This window comes from Triturus cristatus, chromosome 6 (genome assembly GCF_964204655.1).
Source record: "Triturus cristatus chromosome 6, aTriCri1.1, whole genome shotgun sequence".
In the NCBI taxonomy this organism is placed as follows: domain Eukaryota; kingdom Metazoa; phylum Chordata; class Amphibia; order Caudata; family Salamandridae; genus Triturus; species Triturus cristatus.
Window position 1 is genome coordinate 1,861,910,718 of NC_140589.1, and position 22,205 is coordinate 1,861,932,922.

The 22,205-nt window shown below is 45.9% G+C and overlaps 1 protein-coding gene across 2 annotated transcripts in view; it reads left to right on the top strand.

The window, feature by feature from the left end:
• The window catches only part of LOC146822221 (uncharacterized), a 168,703-nt gene that overhangs the window by 109,446 nt on the left and 37,052 nt on the right, over positions 1-22,205 (top strand). For both annotated transcript variants that reach the window (XM_085613370.1, XM_085613371.1), the window contains exons 7-9: positions 4,095-4,238; positions 16,528-16,683; positions 19,717-19,857. In XM_085613370.1, coding sequence (XP_085469496.1) covers positions 4,095-4,238; positions 16,528-16,683; positions 19,717-19,857 — 441 coding nt within the window. The remainder of the gene's footprint in view (positions 1-4,094; positions 4,239-16,527; positions 16,684-19,716; positions 19,858-22,205) is intronic.

Sequence of the window (22,205 nt, forward strand, 5' to 3'; positions counted from 1 at the left end):
CTCCGGCAGTCCCGTGATCCTAAGGTTACAGCGCCGAGAACGTGCCTCTAAGTCCTCTGTTTTGTCCTGCAAAACTCTCAGCACCCTGCCAAGTTGTTTATGTTCAGTGTCTAAGGCGGTCTGCGCTACCTCCGCTTCCGTCAGCCTTCACTCAGACATGTCCAGCCTCTCAGCATGCTTGTCAAGCCTTTCGGCCATGCGGTCCATTCTGTAGGATAAGGCATCCATCTTAGTGCCAAGGGGCGAGATACCACTCTGCAGACTCTTTTCCATTGCCACCAGCATGCCACGGCTATCGTGTTGCGACTCATCTACCGGCTGCTCCTGCATTCTGGCGGTGTCTTCGGTGGATGCGTCCTGGTACTTTGATCTTTTCTGCTCGAACGATAGCTTCAGTTGCGACCTGTCAACTCTGCCCATCCTGGCCACCAGATACTCTCAAGAAGGGGACGGTCAAGTCACCACCGCTCAAGGAGGTCCGCACAGCTGCTGGTACGTCAACGCGATATGCACAGTGGCCGCCCATAAGGAGCAACCCAGGCACCTCTTGAGGCTGGGGGCAGCCACAACAGTAACACACAGTGGGCACTCACTCCAGAGCAGGAACAATCCCCCCGCACTAGGCCACAGGACCACACAGCCACTCGTAGGCGCCTATACCAATCGTCTAGGCAGACTCTTCAGCGATATTGACCACTGGAAGAAGCGGCCCCAACCACCAAGCCAGGTCAGAGTTTGCCACCCCGTACACCTGGGGTATGCCAGCACGTTCGTAGGGACCCCCTCCATAGCACCAAGAGTGGCCCAGGGTCCGCAGCAGTTCACATTTAGTGGATCTGGGCAGTCGAGAAGGAGAAGCTTGCCAAGCCCTGCTATTCTGCCCTCAGGCAAGTGTTTAGGCAAAGAGCCGTGTCTCCAAATGGCGGTCAACGATGTGAAATAGGGCCTCGCACCAGTCTCTCAGTATCCGATCAGCAGGCACCACTCAAGTCGCACCAAACGGCCAGAGCAAAGTGGCAACCTGGGGCTCAACAAACGCTGTCCCAGCAGGTCTCCTACCTCTCTGGCGTTATCAAGAAGCATCGGTATCAAAATGGCGTCTCCGATCAGCCCGTTAAATCAGATCCCTCCGGGTCCCTGAAGTACGACGTTATGGAGGGCACCGCTGCAGGTGCGCGTCTCGGGATGCCAGTGAGGCGCCCAGGAGATGGAGAAAGGGCAGCGCGGCCCCAGCGGCTCCAGTCCGGGAGCCTCACGCCCGTCCGCTGTTGGTCTCCGAATCAGGGTCGGTACTGCGCAGCAATGTTCTCCCCTGTATCGCGCTGTGGACCCAGATAGTGCCAATCCTCAGAGGTCCCACATCGTGAGGCACCGCATGGGCTAACAGGCCAGAGGGATGTCTGTATGTTGTGGCACACCATATACGCCCCTGGTTCCCTCGTAGCAGAGTCGTCAGGTGCGCGCTACCCTCAGTACCTATTTTAGGCCGGGGATTGTGGCCTATCCAGCCCTGTGTGGCCTATCCAGCCCTGTGTCAGTGAGATCCCTATCTCCATCCGGGTAGGCTGCACGAAGGTTGGAGGCATACAAAATCGTAGCTGCGGATCTCCGGTGACCGAGGGCCGCTGTCCCAGGTTTCACTAGCGGCGTAGTTGCCGGATATTTGTCGGATCGTGCGACGGTGTTACAGTCACTCAGGTCGAGCGGCCATCTTGGTCGCGAGCAAGCTCCGCCCCCGTTGTTTTTCATATTTCTAACAAAAATATCATAATTATTAAAAACATTTTCTTTATAGTGTACTAGATGAAAATGATGAGTACAAGTTGATAAGATGACAACAAATGAATAACAGAGAAGGGTTTATAATTTGCGGTATGCGATGACGCCCACTAGTGTGTACGTAGGAGTTCAAAAAGTCAGACATCTGACGGTGCAAAAAGGCAGGGGGTAAAAAACCCTGAACCCCCTGAATAGACCGGAGTCTATAACAATTAAACACAGGTTGCCTATGCACACGTAGTTCATGTATTATAGTAAATTACAATACGTAATGGACCGGTCCGCTTTAGACGTCCACAGCGTACTCGCTCTATGGCGTACACGCCTTCGAAGTGCATAATCTGATGTGGTACTTACCTATATTTTAAACAAACGAGAGTGTCACAATTCACGTTTCCCTTACTGCCGGGACGGAATTACAACCGGTGGAGAGATCAATTGTTCTTTCCCCATCAGCCCTATAGCCCTGAAGAAGTCGTGGGTTTATACCCTGACGAAACACGTGTTGGCTGGGCAACGGATCTACATTAAAACAAGAAAGATACGTCTTACTGGACTTGCTTACTGTTTTTATGAATTTGTGTTCTCTCCGTTACGTATTGTAATTTACTGTAATACATGAACTACGTGTGCGTAGACAACCTGTGTTTAAATGACAACAAATGTGTTTGCTAATAAAAAAATAGAAGTTCCTCAATGGTGAATCAAATTACAAGAATCAGTAAATGTCAATGGAGAGTATTACTTACTAACATCAACAAAAAAAAGGGTTTATAATGAAAAGCAGAGTCCCCTCTATTATAAATGATGTGAATCAGCCTAATTCATGGCTCCTGTTGTATAATAGTGTACAAAATGTGTATATCCATATTGACTAATAGATGGTTTGAGTCCCATGGAATACCATACACCTTTTATAAAACATCCTTCGTGTCCATGATAAAGGATGGTAAACACTGTACAAATTGAGATGAATGGACATCAAATTATTCAAAGACTCTTTCTATACTAGATCCTATCCCATAGATAACAGCCCTACATGGAGGAAATGAGCCAACCTGATGTATCCTCCATATAATATACATAATTGGAGTTCTTGGGTTTATTATACTGATTTATTTACATTCATCATCTTCCATCATCATCTTCCAACAACATTCTAACATTTTTAGAAGAGTACAACTTTGTAACTATGAAATGAATTGTGAAAAAACATTGTTGCATGATCGATGTTCTTGCTCACCGCTACCCCTGATCATCTCCATAAAGGTGGTAGTTAGGAAAGAATACAGTGAAGGCTATAAAGAGGTGATTACCCAACTCCAGGTCTTTACAAACACTGTCTGCAGTCCAGAACATTTCACCTACAAATCCCTGGTTTAACCCCTTCGGCGCTCATGACGGAACGGTTCCGTCATGAGCGTCGGTTGAGCTGTGCTCATGACGGAACCGTTCCGTCATGACCACGCCCGCGCAAGCAGCGCTCAGCACAGCGGGGGAATCCGCCCCGCATGGAAGGGGTTAAAGTGTGTTTTTCTAATAAGCTGAATGGAAGCAAATCTATGCTGTAAAACCCAGAATGATTAAGGCTCTCACACTAAAGATCCGGGGAGGATACAGTGTTCCTAATTACCTGAACTGAGATGGTCACCCTTGCTATAAAAGCTAAGTTTACCTTCGCTGGTTTTCACCTCGCATTATTTCCCTAACCCTATAGCAGCATAAAAGATGGCTATTGGAGTGTGGAACACAGGGTCAACCCTCTGACGTCACCGGATGCCGAAAGGTGTGTGATATACCATTCACTACCTCGTGCATTTTAGTGAATTGGATACAATGTTGATCACAAGATGCAATATATATCCACTACTATAGGTATATCTCTTTCCTAAAGGACACATCTATATTTTTGGATAACTTCTGATAGGATTACTTAATTGTCTGATTAGGCAAGACTGAAATTTCACATTTGAGGTGCAAACAACACATCTTGTGAATGAAAGCCCCTCCACTGTTTGTGCCCTTATATGATTATATTTTTCTCGTGTATACCTAAACCTGGAAAGAATGGCAGTTGAATACAATCAAATGATTCATCTCAGGAAATATTTGTACCTTAGCTATGCCTGCTTCATCCTTTAACTTGTAGAACGCTAGTAATCACTAGTTGCCAAACTCAATTTTTTTCAATATTTTGTATTCTTCATCGTTCAGGGTAGGTTTCATTCTCCTCTTGAAAGATATCATCTATTTTTTTGAACATCTGTGAGAAGAAAATTGCAGTCTTAATTAATAATTAACGTACTTGTTCTCAGGTTCAGGAAAACCAGGAACATGTCCACCCGCACCGAGGGACTGTCCGCCACCATTTCCTGCACAAAAATGTGAGGACGACAGTGACTGCCACGGCAAGCAGAAGTGCTGCTCCCAGTGTGGAATAAAGTGCACGGATCCAATAGGTATGTTAGACTTTCTAATGATGAACTAATGCTGGGGTGGCCAGTTACTGCTCAATGAAAAGTCAGGGTTTGTCAGCCCTTCACAGGGGCTGAGATTTGTGCTCTGGACAGAGATCAGAAACAGAGTGCAGGCACAAGATTCCAAATTGTTCAACCAATTTACTAATATGCCCAGGAGACCTAACTAGGATTTATGTCAAGGTAATCACTCAAAACACACATATTGTCTGTAAAAAAATAAAAATCCTGTAATCCTGATGCTACAAGTGACGGCTGAGTTGCACCAGCATGAAAACTGTTCAAACTAAGAAGCAAGGAGCCCTGCATTATTGAAGTACATCATTCTTATGTAGAGTTGTTTGTGCAAATGCCTTCTCTAAAATGTATTTTAGATTCTTGCAGTGGAAGTCCCCCAAGGTTTGCAGATTTATAGAGTAAACTAAATACCCTGATTCCACATGAAAATATTCACAACTATATAGGGAAAACATTTAAGAGTAATGATGGAATGGATTTTAGACAATTCTGTTCATTTGTATGTTATGTGTATTTGTCTTTTTTATACAAGCAGTGGCCTCCAGCTGCTGCCACTGAATACAGTCGGTTTAAATTATTATATGTCCTGATTATGTGAAGAAAAAAGGAAACATTAAGTAGATGAGGCATTGCTTTCAGCAGCAACAGGGGTCTGTGTCATACCTTAGGGACTGTAACCTCAAAGCAATGGCTAACACTAGGCTGCATTAAACACAGAAACCTAAGCCCGAAGTGTACTCTATATAGGTGGTAGGCCAGCCTTGTGAAGGAGGTTTTAAAGAAGAACAAGGGGACCCAAATGAGTAAGCAAGGACCTTGGGTAACAATTTTTAAGGAGGACAGTGGTCCTTGGTAAAAAAAGGTTCAAAAAGGAAAATGGAGGGGAGGAGCCTAGCGCGTAACCAAGATGGCCGCATCCTTCTGGTTTTGTCGACGGGCTTTTGTTGATGTGCTTGAGCTGAGGTGCCATCCGTTCTCCAAATTCAAATCGGGCTCGGGGAACCGGAATGGTTACGATCTGAAGTTTACGGCCTGCTCCTGCCTTGGTCCCGAACTCGAGTTGGTGAGGTGCCCGGGTACGAAGTGCACAACAGCGGCATGCAGGGCCTGGCCTGTCACGTACCCCGCACTTTCACTTTCGTTTTCGAACCTGTTTGCTGACATCGGCTGAGGGACCTTGAAGTTCCAGAGGAGCGTGGATGGTGGAGTGTTTGGCCTGGATCTCGGACTATACACAGGCTACAGTCCGTGACGGCTGAGGTCCCTTGAATTAGCTGTCTGGTCCCTACTCCTGTGCTGGCAGGTGCCGATCTCAGTGGTCACCGGACGATGGCGGCGAGGCTGGACGGAGATAAGCAGAAACCCAAGAATACCCGGCGGGGAGTTTACACCCAGGCTAATAACATGGACCGCTATGCGCAGACAATGGGATCCCCTGGTGGGTCGCATAAATCGCCGGAAAGATCCAAGGATGTCTCGGGCCTATCTGCTGACTTGACTTTGATAGACGTCATGGGCGCCATTGAGGAGATGAAGGCTGCAGTGGGTCAGCAGTTTGATACCCTGGCTCATAAATTGGATGCGGTCCTGATCGATGTAAATCTGGTCAGGGCGGATCTGTCTAAAACGAATGAGCGGGTCAATGCTTTGAACCACACAGCGTCGAGCCTAACTGTGGACGTGGCCGCCCTGCAAACGGAGGTTCGTAGGTTACGGCTGGCCAGTGACCTAACTGACCATCGCCTTGAGGATTCCGAAAGCAGGGCCAGGCGGAACAATGTTCGTATAGTTGGGGTACCGGAACGATCGGAGAACCCTGCTGCTGACCTTTTTGTGGAGGATCTGGTGGTCAACCATCTCGCACCCAAGGGGCTGAGCAAATTCTTTGCGGTGGAGCGGGCTCACAGAATTCCGGGTGGTGCGCCGAAAGTGGGTGCTCCCCCGCGGCCTATAATTGCCCGACTTTTTAACTTTCGGGACAGAGATGCTATCCTTCAGGCATCGAGGGTGAATGGGCCGCTGAAATTTGACAACTCTCACGTCAGCTTCTATCCAGACTTTACGCAAGCGGTCCAAAAACAACGACTGGGATTCTTGGGCGTCAAACGGAGCTTGAGGGACATGGAGCTGAAGTATGCGATGCTATTTCCGGCCAGGTTGCGGGTTGAGTTCGAGGATCGCTCGCACTTCTTCGACCGGCCGGAGGCGGTTGAAGACTGGTTGGATACCCTGCCTCGGAGTCGAGATCGGGATGGTCAGACGGCGGAGAGGGGCGAGGGTTCGGTGGAACAGGACTAGAACTTTGGTTCCCGGTGATGGACTAGGCTGGTGACGTTTTGTACCTTAGCTCTATGGGACTCAAGTTTGGTGCAATATGCCCTTCAAATGCTCGGAGGTTGTGGAGAGCATATCGGGGCCCTTTCCTCCTTCAGGGGTTCTTTTTGTGGTTCAGTATATGTTAGGGCGACAGGCACACTGCAAGTTGGGGGGGCTGTTTGGGCTCAAGCAGGGGTGCAGAGAGGGGGGAATTGTGGTTTGGATATTGTGGGGGAGGGGGGGTGTTGGGGACTGTTTGTTTGTTTCACAAGGCAATATGAGGTTAGCTGCTGATTTGTCCTGGTTGTGTTCTCCGGGATGTGGGCATCATGCACGGGAGCGGGGTGGGGGGTAAGGGTTTGAGAATACTTTCGTGGAATGTGAACGGACTGGGGGATAGGATCAAGCGCGGGGTGGTGTTGCAGTTTTTGAAACGGATCTCGCCTGACATTGTTTTCCTGCAGGAGACACATCTGATTGGGAACTCCTTCCATGCCCTGAATAGGCGGGGCTATCGCCTTGCTGTTCACTCTGGTTTCACTTCTGGCTCTAGGGGAGTGGGTATCTTGGTCAGGGCCTCTCTCCCGTTGGAGGTGGACGAGGTGCTCCACGATGATAGAGGGCGATAGGCAGCATTGGTGGGGAGATGGGAGGGTAGAACTGTTTCGCTCGTTGCTGTCTATGTGCCACCGGGATTGCAGACGGCTACATTTGCTGATTTGGGGCGTTTGGTCCTGGGACTCCCTGGGGGGTTCTGGTGTTAGGGGGTGATTTTAACGCTGTTGTATCCGGTATAGAGGACCATCACCCCCCCAGGGATCTCCCTAGAGCCCAGGCCTGGCTGGGTGGCTTTCTAGATACTATAGGACTTATAGATTGCTGGAGACTGATGCACCCGGGGCAGGCACAATACACCTTCCACTCGGGGGACCACGGGAGTCTCTCGAGACTTGATTATATACTTATGCCGGCGTTCCAGGCTGGAATGATCGGGGAGGTGCGTCATTTGGCCCGAGGTATTTCTGACCATTCCCCTCTATTGTTGCAGATGGAGGTTGTTCCTGGGGCAGAGGGAAGAGTAGCGCCAATTAACCCCTGGTATTTACGTAACCCTAATATTCGCGCGGAACTGGTTAAGTCCATTGATCACTACTTCGACAATAATGTAGGGTCAGTGTCGTCTGCTGTCTCCCTATGGGAAGGTTATAAAACGGTGATCCGAGGGCATGCCTTGTCTCTTATTTCCCATGCTAGGAGGTGCGGGAGGGAAGAGGTGGTTCGCCTGGAAACTGACATCGCTGAGATGGAGGGGGATTTGGAGCGGGGTGTTACGGATGAGAAATTGCACGTTCTCAGCCTTAAACAGTCAGATTATAGAGCGCTATTCACGGATACTGCTAAAAGGATGAGTAGAGAGCAACAAGGACGACTGTATGATGTGGGAGATAAGGCCGGAAAGTTGATTGCTTGGTTGGACAAGAAGGAGAGAGCGAGTAGAGTGGTGCCGGTTGTGGAGAGAGTGGATGGCGTGTGTGTGACTGACCCGGTAGAAATTGTTAACTGCTTCGCGGATTACTTCCGTGGGGTATACTCTCCGGTCTCTGGGCGTTCGGAGGAGGACTATCATCTGTTGCTTAGAGATATTGCATTGCCGTCCCTCTCGGAGGCTGATAGCATATTGATGGAGGCGAAGTTGTCGCCGGATGAGATTGCTTTGGCCATTCGCTCGATCGCTTCTGGTAATGCCATGGGTCCCAATGGTCTCCCCATTGAACTATATAAGTTGCGTCCAGATAAGATAGCACTGTATCTCCGTGACATGTTCCTCGCTGCACGGGCGGCGGGCTCCCTCCCCCTTGACCAACGTCTTGCCACCATAGTTGTGATACATAAAGAGGGGAAGCCGCGAGACCGCTGTGCCTCCTACAGGCCTATCTCGTTGTTGAACGCGGAACCCAAAATTCTGGCTAAGGTATTGGCCAATCGTTTGGTTCGGGTCGTGGGCGACTTGATTCATCAGGACCAGTCCGGTTTTATACCTCATCGTAATACCGCCCTGAACCTGAGGCGGTTGCATGGCGTGCTTGCTAGAGCGGAGTTTATGCGTGAGCCGGCCATCTTGGCGTCTTTGGACGCTACCATGGCGTTCGATACTTTAGAGTGGCCGTATATTTGGGCTGCGTTAGCGAAGTTCGGGTTTGGCCCTGAATTCATTGGGTGGGTAAAATTACTATACGCTGACCCATTGGCGCAGGTTGTGGTGAATGGTAGGGTGTCGGCTCCCCTCACGCTGGGGAGAGGTACGCGACAAGGCTGTCCGTTGTTGCCCCTCCTCTTTGCACTTTCTTTAGAACCTCTCGCTGCCTGGTTGCGTTGGGAGCCGTCGTTGCGGGGCATTAGATGGACGCCGGAATTTGAGGACCGTGTCTCCCTTTATGCGGATGACATCCTTTTGTATCTCACCTCTCCTCGAAAGTCGCTAATTGTATTGGTGGACGTATTGAATTCCTTCGGTCGTAATTCTGGCCTGGTTATCAACTGGGCCAAGTCATGTGTTTACGTCCTCTCGGGCGAGGCCCCCCTCCTGCCGCGGGGATGCCCTATTCAGATTGCTACATTGGGGTTCAAATATTTGGGAATCTTCATATCACTGGACCCCGCGGTCCGCTATGAGCGAAACCTTCTCCCTCCACTCCAGCGATTGAAGGCCGACGTCGCGAGGTGGCGACGGCTTCCGCTCTCGCCGCTCGGACGGGCGGCATTGTTTAAAATGATGTCGCTGCCTCGCTTCTTGTACGCTTTACAAAATACGCTAGATGTCGTGCCGGCCCGTTACTTCCGTGAGGTGGAGGGTCTTCAGCGCCAATTGTTTTGGGACGGGCGACCGAGGATCGCTCTCGCCAAGTTGACACTCCCTTGGTATGATGGGGGTGTTGCCCTCCCCGATATTAAAAGATACTATTGGGCGTCTCAGTTGGCGGCGGTGAACCACGGGATATACGGTCCTGCTTTGAATCCGGCCTTCGAGATGGATAAGTTATTACTTCCGGGCAGGGATTACAATAGGGCACTGTATTCGGCTACTCCGGATGCCCGGTTGACAGGACCAACGCAAGTTGCGGTACACGTGTGGCATGCGGCGAATGCTGCGATGGGGTGGAGGGATCGCTTGACTAGAGCGACGCCGTTGTATGCCTTCCAGCGCTTGGGTTGTCTGTGGAAAACGAAAGGCTTTGAGACATGGGATATGATTGGTATAAGTAAGGTGGGTGACCTCTGGGCGAAAGGGTCCTTTAAAACGTTTGAAATGCTCAAAACTGAATACAAATTAAATGATAGGGAGTACTTCCGATATGCACAGGTCTACCATGCGCTGTGTTCGGTTTTTCCGGATGTTGCTGCTATCCCAGAATATTCCCCGTTGGAAGATAGGGTGTTAGATGGCTATGTGCCCGACAGCACTATTTCTCTGATCTATAAAAAACGTATTAATGATCGTACGGACTTGCTGACCCATCTGCGGGAGGCGTGGACGGCCGACGGATTGGAACTGGACGATGAGGATTGGGTATCGGCGGTGGCCTCCCCGAAAGAGGTGGCGATCCCGGCCCGCCTTAGATTTGTGTAGCTGAAGATACTCCATAGAGTGTATGTCACAGGGCCTGGTTTGATACGTATGGGTTATTCGAGGGATGGAATGTGTAAGCGTGGCTGTGGCTTGTAGGGTACCTTTCTTCATATCCTAATGGAATGTTCGGCGGTTGTACGATTTTGGAACGGGGTACATACTGTAATGGAGGATGTCACGCATGTCGCTTTGTTACCAGAGGCCAGGAGGTGTTTGCTGAATGTCTGGAAACCAAATGACTATAATGCGGCGCAGACGCAGTGGGTGACTTTGGGGTACATGGTGGCTAAGTGTAATATCGCACAGTTGTGGTGTTCCCCGAGGCCACCTACGATTTCGGTATGGAAGGAGAATATGGATTGGTGTATGTTCAGGGAAAAGACGGTGTATGTGGCGAGAGGCAAGCGTGGGAGGTGGACTAAGGTGTGGGGTCCATGGAATTCCTATCGTGGAAATATCTGCGCTCCGCCTCTGCCGCGAGAGGTCGACGTCGCTTTGTCCCCCTAGCCGCACATTCTACATAATTGTGTATGCTTTGTCCTCTTCTCCGCCGCCCCCCACTACCACCTCCTGTCAAGAGTTATTCCAGATAACGTGGATCTTCCCCCGTCCTGGGGAGCGCACGCTGCTATTTCGGACTCTCATTGCCTTGTTTGTGTGTTATTGTTTGTTTTTTAATAGAAAATATGAAACCGTCCTTTTTGATCGCCCTTGGACTATGGCCGCGGCCTGTTATATGTGCTTACGAACTTTCGGGAGCATTTGCTTCTGGCTCATTTGAATGTATGGCGTTGCCTTGCTGGCTCCCGAGCTTTCTAGCGGCCGGCCCTTGTGGTTGTAGGCCCTTGTTTGTATCTTTTTAATGTGTAATAAAGGTTTCTTATAAAAAATAAAAAAAAAGGAAAATGAATATAGAGCAGAGTCAACTCTACATAGTTCCTATCCAGCCGGATAATACGATTTAATCAAAGTTAATGGTAAGTTTCAAGAAAGCAAAAAAATATACAGTGGGATACAATCCTGTATCCAGTGACATAAAGCAAGTGGTGACAAGGTGTACAAATACAGTAAAACGAAAGACAATTTTCAGGCAGAACAACGAAAATGCTTGTTGCGTAATCAGAACAATAAAACAAGCGTGATAATTGACACAACCGTTACACATATTGGAGGACGCAGACCCGGTTTGTGAGAGAAGGTGGCTAAGACAGTTGGTGACGCTCTACAAAGGATGAGAATTAAAGAACATGCAGCGAAGGTACACTACAAGATATCAAGGAGCAGTACAAGCCGCGCTGTAATATTATGGACTAAATATGAAGGAGGTCACAGAGCAGACAGATACACTGAATCTTCCACCACCATGTTACATAGGTTCTTCCGAGCATGGCTGTTGTCCAGTCCAGAAGTAAAAAGCCATCAATTGAGATGATGATTGCTGTGATATGCAATGGACGTGGCCAGAATTACTAAGGGGTTGTGTCGTCCTTGTGTGACCCAATTCTTTGCAAAGCACCGCAAGTCCTTAAATGATAGTTACAAAGCCACACAAGAGTCTATATACACTGGCTTGCATGACTTTGTAAAGAAATGTAACTCAAAGCTGCATTATGCTACATTTTATTGTGGTAGGCGGTCCATGGATGGAGCACAGGCGTTCCTGTGCATACACCCATTTAATTTAAAGCAGTAAACCTAGGATTGTTCTAAAGTGGTGTGACTGCCAAAGAGAGGCGCAACAAAGAGACATATCATTCATTGCATTGTATTTAAATCCACATGTAAAATTTGTGAAGTTGTACCTGGGATCTACCTCAAAGGTATTGGGCAAGTGTAACAATATTATATAGTGTACCCCAGCAAAATGGCTCATATTTCCAGTGCTACAGCGTCATTCGTCCTCCTAAATCATCCACCTTTGCTCATTTGAATTTGTCTATAAGTCACATCTTTAGGTAGATCTTCCTCTTGCCTAGGTGGTACTCTTTAAATCATCTTTTTGTAGATGTTTGGTCTTTGTCCAACCAACAGCTTATCAGGAAGGGCTCAAGAACCATTTGTGCTGCACTAATATTTAGATTAGGATGCTACTAGTAGGGTTATGTTCTACCGTCAGGGCGCTGAGGGGCAGCTGCATGCTTTACAAATACTCTGATCATGCAGTCAAACTCTCTATAGGAGAAGCTTCAAGTTGTCTGATTCAGACAGGTACCAAGAACCTTGATTTCAATTCAATGGGTCTCATCTGCATTTTGCATTTCTTTTTTGATGCTTTACTTTATCACACTGTGGAGATTATAAATGCATCTGCCACTAAGAGGAGGTCTGGTTTATAGTATTAATTACATACATTTTCCAATCAAGTAGAAATGTGAAAGCCTGCAAGAATCCCCCATCATAAAACTAAATGAACTAACAACCAAACAAATGAACATCAAACATTTATTTTTTCAAATACTTTGCAGTACAGGAGCTATTGTTTTGGGAGAGAAAGAATGATGGGCAAACAACATATTTAAGAATGGTATGGTAATCAGAAAATTGACCTTAAGAGAGTAAGATTTATGCTTGACGTCTAATATCAATAACATCAGATATAAACAGAGGCATGCAAGTTGAAAACAGTAAATAAAACATTTAGAATTTGTATTTCAGGTGATTTGCAATAAACAATACATTTAAAACATGATTGGATGAAAGGGGATGGAGCTATAATTCGGAGGGTTATAGCTAAATGTATTCATATCTAGTAGACTGAGGGCCTGATTCATAATGAGTCTTATGTGTAGTAAAGTTACGAGTGCAGAGTCTCCGCACTTGTGGCCGAATCTCCACAGAGATGGGCAGTCTTATAGGTAGATCAAGCATTGTGGATTAGCCATTTTAGATGTTTAAGTGAGGGTGAGGTTCTTTCGAATCTTTCAATCCCAGTGATCCGTCTCCTTGCAGAATGAATGGTCGCTTTGAACGTGGCAAATTGGGATTCAGGGAGTCCAGTTAGGAGGCTTTCCAATATTTAATGTGGGATATCACCAGAGAGTGAACAGCAATTTTCAAATCTTTTTTCGAGGGAGGGTGTGCTATTCTTCTGCTGTGGTATGCTTACTTCCTATGAGGTAGGGCCAGCATCACAGTGACCCATTTCTGTTCCACTGAAGAATGATGCTGTTTGGACTGGGACGGTTGTGCCACTAGTGATGGGTGTTCAGATGCCCACGTGTGGCTAGGATGCTTACATCTATGTTTCCTGCAGTGTGCTAGTCTCATCGTTACAGAAGGACCTATTGTTCTGGAGTATCTTCATTTGAAATTGGCTCTTCTAGTGATCTCCCTTATATGACTGTCACATTTTACATGCTTCTCCAGCATGAAACCAAGTGCTTTGGCTGATTTTCCAATTTTAGTGAACGGTTAAGAGCCTGAATTTAATCATTCTAGTCTTGCAGGGGTTCCTCAATGATGTGTGGTGATAGGAAGCAAAGCTAAATTGTTTGTTCCCTAGGCTTGAAGTTAAACCTTGGCATCCTGGTGCTTATGTATCATATGTACTGGAGAAGTGTATCAATATTACATAGTGCGGCTGGATGACCTGAAGGCTCTTCTGCTGGAGCAGAAGATACACTTGGATGTAGAACATATGTCCTGAGTGCGAGCTGCAGGGTCTTGATAGTCACAGATAGTCTAAGATACACTGAGGTTGCACGAACTACAACAGGTGGCTGAGCACCCATTTTCCTGCTAGATCATTTCTGTTTGTAGGTGATTTTGTAGAACAAAATCGAGAGAAACCAGGTTAGTGTTTGGAATTGACTTTTAGGGGCCTATTTAGAGGAGGTCAGGTGAGTGTGGTAATTTCAAGATTCCAATAATTTCATTAGTGGTTGCTGACTCCGATTCCACCTAAAACTTGGATTCAAATGTGAAAATCATGTGGAAAGTATGGTTTAACATGAATTTCCACAATTTAATTGGTGTGAAACTAGTACTAGCTTATTGATTGTGCTGAAAGCCATGTATTTCATGTGCAGATAAGCATCTTTTTACTTTGCACATTTGGCACTCTTTTCCCCACCACAAACTTTTCTAGATGAGGGTTTGACAAGATAAAGAATGCATGTTAAATCAACACACTACTGTTTGTAATCTGATCTACACTTTGTGTTACACTGCATATCCTTGTTCTTGTATGTAGCTTGAGAGCATGCATACTCAGTGTTATACTATAGTGACATAGAATTGTAGCTTACATTCAGCAGCCCAAAGGCAGTTGACTGTGCAGAACATGTCATGAGACATGCATGTGCAAATTTACCAGAATTGAATCCAAACTTTGTTGAAGGATGTGTAAGAAGGCAGGTTGGGGAGTGTTATTGGCCGTTGCAAGCCTGATCTGAAATGTGCCTCAGTGAAGAACTCATGTTTCTGTTTCTCCGGTAATTTGAATGTGGCTATGATTTATGTGTGCATTGTCAATCTTGTACATGTAATTTTTTTTTAAAATCTTGACAATAACCAGTCCTGTGGTTTCTATCTATAGTAACCTAATTTCATGCCTCTCCTCTTCGCATTTGTACCCTGTTACCTGGCGTTCTGAATGAGCGAGAGTACATTCAACGATGCTATCTCTGGATCTGTTATTGGTATTATTTAGGATCCTGATTACCTTCATACCTGTTTCTGTGTACAAGGCACTGTAGCATTCATACGGGTACAAGCTGTGAGGGCCTAGCTTTGGTCTGATTGATCTCCAATACCTGCTCACAGACACCCTACGAAGTAAAGCCATTACTCATTGGTATTGATGTCAGGTAGATGTGTAAGACATTCTGCATAGGATAATAGGAGCCCGCTATCCCCCCTGCGACTGATTGCAACTGGTAAATGACTAAGTTGCACATCTTTGGAGCAATAACATCACATCTTATTCTTCCATTAACATCAAAATCCTGATAACAGCTTCTCACCTTTGCTAGCTGTTGGACTGTCCAGCTGTATTTCTCTTAGAGCCACACAAGATCACCAGTGATGCCCGAAGCCTGAGTGTAAGGTCCCTGGCCAGCTCCTGCGGTCCTTCCATATTGTCTAACAACTCTTATCTCAGCCCTTATAACAGATCAGGACCTGGAGAGGGTAATTTCTCTCTAGCCAATGTACAGAACAATGATGCATCGGAGATGTGTGCAGTTGGGAGACTGCTACCTTGAGTCAGAAATGATACCCTACTACCCCAGTTTCTGTCATTCTTGTCACTCTTCTGATAATCCTGTTATTTTCTGGAGGCTTCTCATTGCCCTCTCCCCACTCTGGCCACAATTGCTGATGGTTGCATGTGTGTGCCTATCACAGCATACAAGCCGGGGCTTCAATTTTGCTGCCTGGCTTGGTGCAGCCACTGTGATGTGTTCTATTGTATTTTTCCCCCAAAGAATATTAAACCCCATTCACTGGTATACATAAACAGTGATGTTTACACAGGCCATCCTAAATCCCCCACTGATGAATTATTGGATTTGGAACTCAGTGATACAGTTCCACCTTCATTCAACTACAACACATTGCTGCCTTCTGACATAATACTGCAATAGTTCTTCCAAGGCTGGAGATTCTGTTGAAAAATCTATGGTAGATTTGAGACTCCACTGTGCATCAGTCGGTAACATACAGAACTTAAGGCCTAGCAAAAAGTATTAGTTTACTGCTTGGCCACTTGCAGTATCTCCTTCCTACTTTACTGATGCCTCAACAACCCAACATTGTATTCTCTTTTTATCGCCCCTAACTTCATGTCAGTACCCAATCTTGGTATTGAGTGCTTATCTATAGATCTCAATAACCTTTTGCTAACACCTGTGCATCTGTACAGTAATTCTGAAAAATATATGCGCAATTATGTCTTTCTGATATCTCTCAAATAAACATACTTTTGGAATATTTGATTTAGAATCATGACATTGATTGTGTACATACTAATTGGTAAGATGAATAGTACTGTGAGCAGGCATGAGTAGTTATTTGTATCCCTAGTTCTAAGGGCAAATCAACATGCCAAATACCATTTCACAACCACTGATATTTCTGAGATCTGCAAATGACCCCTACCTCTTGTTTGCTGCATGCTTCTGTTCTTAGTGACAGCACAACATTCACAACCTTAAGTCATGCTATCTTATGGTATGACATTCTATGGGATGCTGTCAAAATGGTTATCTTCTGTTACACTGTACTATGTGGGGGGTTGCGATTTAGCATTTGCCTTTTTTGTAAATTTGTTTGCAGGATATATATTTACTCACACCCTGTCTATTTAAGTTTCAGAGAACCCAGGATTTTGCCCGGTCGATCCAGAAAAGGAGAATCAGTGTGGCTACCTCTCCCCACCACAGTGCAGAAATGACACAGATTGCAAGGCACATGAGAAGTGCTGTCTGTTTGGCTGCGGAGTGCAGTGTGTGAAGGCCCTGCCAGGTACTCATTCACATCAGATATTGGGGTCTTTGGAGAGGCATTGAACCCTTCAGCTGTATATTCAAACAGAAATCATATGCATAGACGGCACACTGCCTCTTTGTGTCCATGATGTGTTGTAGAAAGGGGAGGAACATTCTTGGCTGTTGCACACACGCAAAGCTTGAATGTACCTGGAAGTACATGACCACAAAACCAGAGAAGCACCCTACCTCACATGTAATAGTATTATACCTGGACATTGCCACACTGGAAGCACTGCTCCCTCATAGCAGGAGTGCACTCTAAAACTCCTCTTTAAAGCTCATGGGAGGTTCAAGATGCAAACTCTTTGTAGCAAGGTCCAAAGATCCTCTTTGCTTTTAATCGCCCATCTTTCTTTTCTTAACCAACTTCTGAAGTGTTCACAGGTTGGCATTCTAGAAGGTCATAGAGAGTTAGAGGCTTATTTATAAATGCCCTGCATCACTTTTGCACCACATAAAGTAGTACATGCATGATGCAGGGCTCTCATAAAGATTTATGTAGCCACGTGGCTTTGAGTGCCCTCGTAAATCATGAGTAAAACATTCCATGGCATTGCAGTGGGTTTTCCCAAGCAACACTCATGGAATTTGATGCTGCCCCTGATTTACGAGGTTGTGTAAGCCTGGCGAAGCATCAAATATGCACGCCTCCCGAAGTAAGGCGTAACGAGGAGAAATATGCAAATTTCTCCACCATGTTTCCTCTTTCCATGTGGGCTGCATTCTGCAGCATACATAGAAAGAGGAAAACGCCTCTTAGGATTGTTATTGTGCAGGAAGGCGCCACTTCATGCACAATAACAGTCCTGCCTGCAATGGAGGCACCCTTGCACTATTGTGCAAGGGTGCCTTCGTTGACGCTAGGCTGCAAAACGGCGCTGGTAGAAAGGAAATTCCTTCCCAGTAACTTTGGCGTAGGTCAGCGCAGCAAGGTGCCTTGCTGCACTGCCCTATGCCAAAATGCCATAAATTAGGCCCCTAATTTTCCTTGGCTCATGCCACACTTCTGAGGCAAAGTAAAAAGAAGTGTGCCTGCTGGCATATTTAATTTAATCTGGTTTACCTCGTGGTCAATAATTTTTATCGCACAACCCTGAAGCAATCACAAATATCCAAAAAGGACGTATATTTTGAAAAATCTTTTTCAGATAAACTATAGGGAAAATACTGATAATGATAATTGATCCGTTTTGTCCTAAGTGGAATCTCTGTCTGATGTTGTGTTTTACTTATATTCAGTACGCACTTATAGTACATCTCCCAACTTTACGCCCCCTGGAAATTACCTGGGAGTCTCACCTAATGTGAGGAGATTTTACAATACTCTTCATTTCTGCTCAACAAATAGTTGGGCGCATATAATTTGCTGCTTCTAGTTAAAGACTATGTTGACCCAGGAGATTATTTGTATGCAAAGAGTTTTCATCTTAATGAAATATGTATATCTTTCTATACAGGAATATCCCAAAAAGAAATCCAAATTAAGACTTCACACACCGTCAGGTGATAACTTTATAAATATTCATTGACAGGAGAGGATGGTGTATTCTGTTGTGCAGACACTAACCCTTGATTACACCAAAGTCCAGAATGAAAATGAAATTAGGATCAGAAGGGAAGTGTGTCCAAAAATTGTCTGCCAAGTAGGGATGTCACCTTAGTGGAAAGGAACACAGTCACACTGATGGTCTTTGATACAATAGCTGGACTCCAGTAGAGTTAAAACTGGAGTGAGGGTATAGAAAATTAGGGATAAATTCAGTCCCAGTCAGAGGTCACCTGAGCTACCTGCCTAACACATGCCTCGTTCACCCACTCTTCATCCCTGGGGGAAAAGTATGGTGTCAGAGGATTCTAGTTTGTCATCTGCCCTAAAGCACTCTTTCAACACTTATATTGTCAGCTTATTTTGAAAACCAAACAAAAGACACAAGCATTTAGCCTGCGCCCAAGCTTAAGTTTGAGCGCTCGCAAAGAGATTCCAGCGATCGCGATCACAGTTCACCATCACTTCAGACACAGACCAATGAGAAGTTTGTGAATATGACCCACCTGAGAGTGTCTGCACCAGACCTCATTTATAACAACAATCAAGTCCCTGCAAATCCAACTCATCACATGTGCAAGGCCAGCAGGCACTGACTGTCAGACCAGGGCCATGATTGAAGATCCTGTGAATATCACAACCACTGATGTACCCAAGGTTTGTGGGTGTGAAGCTTGGGAAAGCCTTTGACGCAAAGGAATGACTTGACTGTGGACCAAGGTCTGCTGGGCTGGTTTGGTGGCAGGTCTTGCAGATGGTGAAAGGAGTCACATTCACAGTTGTAACTCTCCTTTTCACTTGTCTCACTGCACCATCTCACTGAGACAGCTAAACAGATGTGGAGCCGACTCTCATGCTACTCAGGTAGGTTCTAGCAAGGACTACATCTCAAGGGAATATGGTCACTATATCTAATGCAGAGAATAGTTCATTTTCATTCAAGGGATGAAATAAGGATCTAAAAAACAGGAATATATCAAGAGAACATATTAAGGTCTGCATTTGTTATCATCTTGTAAAACCCAATATTGCATGGACTGAACTGAAGCACTTACGAATGATGTCACACTCGGAAGATGAAATAAGGTACAACTGAGACACAGGCAGCTTATTGTCTGGGGAGAATATTAGCACACTTCTAAAAATCAAAGGAATAGATGACTTGAAATCAGATAGGACATTGTGAAACCTTTCAGCTGAAAGTTCTAGCAGTTTAAGTGTTATCAAATCCTATTAATAAAGCTGGACACATTCATTAGTCTAATGCGATTAGAAGCAGATCATCCTATGCTTTGGTTTTGTAGGCACACATGATGTTTTTATTTATAGATAATAATAATAATAATATTATGAATAATGATAATCATCATCGTTCCAATTATCATCATCATCATTATTATCATCAACATTATCATCATCAACATCATCATTATTATGGTTGTGCTGTTTTGTCTTTCACAGCCAAGCCTGGCATTTGCCCTTATTTCGTGGCTAATTGCAAGGATCCCTTGGACAAGCCAGAGTGCCAGGATGATGGCGATTGCCCACTGAACAAGAAATGCTGCCGGCTGTGCGGGAACAAGTGCTTAGAAGCCGTGGCAGGTACGGGTTACGAGTTGTACTTCTGTGGGGACATCTGAATCTAGTCCGCGTTCCACTTTGCTGCTTGTTATTGGCTTTTGACTTAAACGTACTGCATCGAACCCAGCGTTCCCTGTTTCTGCTTTCCCATCAAACAAAGACAGATTGTGTGAGATTTACAGAAATCTAAACAAGCGTTGGCAAAGCCAATATGTCTGGCTGTAACATGCTAAGACATGCAGGCCCAAGCATGTTATTTGCATTAAAGCCAAACCTGTTGGCTTTGCCAATGCTTGCTAAACAAGGACTCAAAGAACATATTTAGGCAACATTGTTGAGGAACATCTTTTTTCCAGGATGATACCTTTTTTAGACTACTGAATGCTTTTCATACTGAGCTTCTCAGGCCACTCGTCTACCTTTATTAGTCGGAGTTTTCTCATTTTGTATATGAACCCTCTAGAAGGTTAACGCCTATGATGTGAGAGTCTGAGGTATTTTGCGATGCTTTCTTTTTTGTTGTAGAGCTATATTACTGTCATTCAGCAGACCATCCTGCTTTTATTGTCATATTTCTAGGACGCTCATCGTTTCAGAAAACAGGAAATCATTTTAATTCCTCGCATCCCTTAACAAGCATGGTCACCCTTGGTTCCACACAACCCAAAGAGCCCTGGCCACCCTTGTGTATGAAGAATATACCTTTGCTGTTCTTGTCCCACTTGTGAAGGAAGCTTGCACAACTTTTGCATTAACTGAGTCTGGGTGTGCAAGTGTGTGTCTGCTTATACAAAAGGCTCTCCAGCCCTTTCAGTCTGTCTAGCTTCAAAACATATTGTGTGCAGATTCACAGGTGTTCCCATGTGAATTTTGTTCAAATAGTACAGGAATACTGACTGACAGGTCAGCATGAGGAACATCCCAAAATGAGTGCAAGGACCTAACACTGCAAATGTACTCACACAGGATTTGGTCCAAAAGTGGGGATCCCAAGTCTCAAATGCTGGGCTGACAAGAGAGGATTGGGCCCTGAAGTAAGATATCAGGCTCAGCACCTGAACTCACAGCAGTCACAGCACGTGATTCTGATCGAACTCTCAGCAGACACCGAACCAGCACTCACAGCAGGCACAACATGGGAAACTGTTCAGGTTCAGAACATGGACTCACATCAGTTATAGCATGGGATATGGATCAGCCCCAGAGCTCAGACTCTCAGCAGACACTGAACCTGCACTCACACCAGACACAGCACTGAGCACTGATCAGGCTCAAAACCTGGACTCTCAGCAGACACCAAACCTACACCACAGCAGACACAGCATTGGACACGGATCAGGCTCACAACCTGCCTCATTCTCTGCTCTGTGGGTTGCCCCGGACCATTAAGACAGTGCATGGTGGTCACAGGAGCAGGCATCTTGCTGGAAAACAACAACAGGCAAGTTTCCGTCCCTAGATACATGTGAGGGCGCAGTCTGCAGACCAGATCCAGATAATGTCCATGACTATGCGCTGTGCTCACAGAAAGTGACCACATGGTACATTTACTCTGTGCCGGGTGGAAGTCTTGGCTTCCTTGAACTGCCTGCAGATAGATAGTTCTCCAGCCCATGGTTGAGTTTGGTGCCTAACACAGAGTTGATGACAAATCAGTGAATAATGAAATAAGACGGTGGGATTCCGTGTTGAAAGAACGGAACACGTAGCTCTCCTCTGACCAGCACAGCACACTCGCTGCTTAAATGCTGTCATAGGTGAAGAGCATCTTGAGTTGGTTCTTTGGATGCATGACAAATTAAATTTAGTGGGGTGATGCAGACACCAGTACTAAAGTGCGTTAGTCCTACCCCTGATGCATGATAGCTGACAAGGCTGTAATTGTGTGCACCGCTGCAGAAATGCATAAAGCATAGGTCTTAAGCTTTGTGAGAAGTTAATTGTGGGGCAGAGGAAGGGTGCCTTCCAATGCATTTAGCGAGAAGCCATATTTTGATTGAAGATGTTATCTTGCCAACCACAAATGTGTGTTCATCTGGTGTAGTTTCTTTAGCAGCCCTATGCTGTTCCTGCCACTGGCACCCGGCTAGCCACTGCTTGGGGTGTCAACAAAAGTGAAAAAATAGCATGATAATTATTATCAGTGTGAGTATTTGCACAAACGTGAGGATCAGATGCAACCCTGGAGGCACCCAATCTGACAGCAAAGCCCAGGATCTGAGGATTAGAGGGTGCATCCAAAGTGTACTTCCAACCTGTGGCTCACTATGAGCCCCGGTAACATGGGATAGGGGGACTAGCTACTGGGAGCAGTTGATTAGAGTCACAGGAAAGAAAATGTTTTAGCTGTACCACAGAAGGGTAAAAAT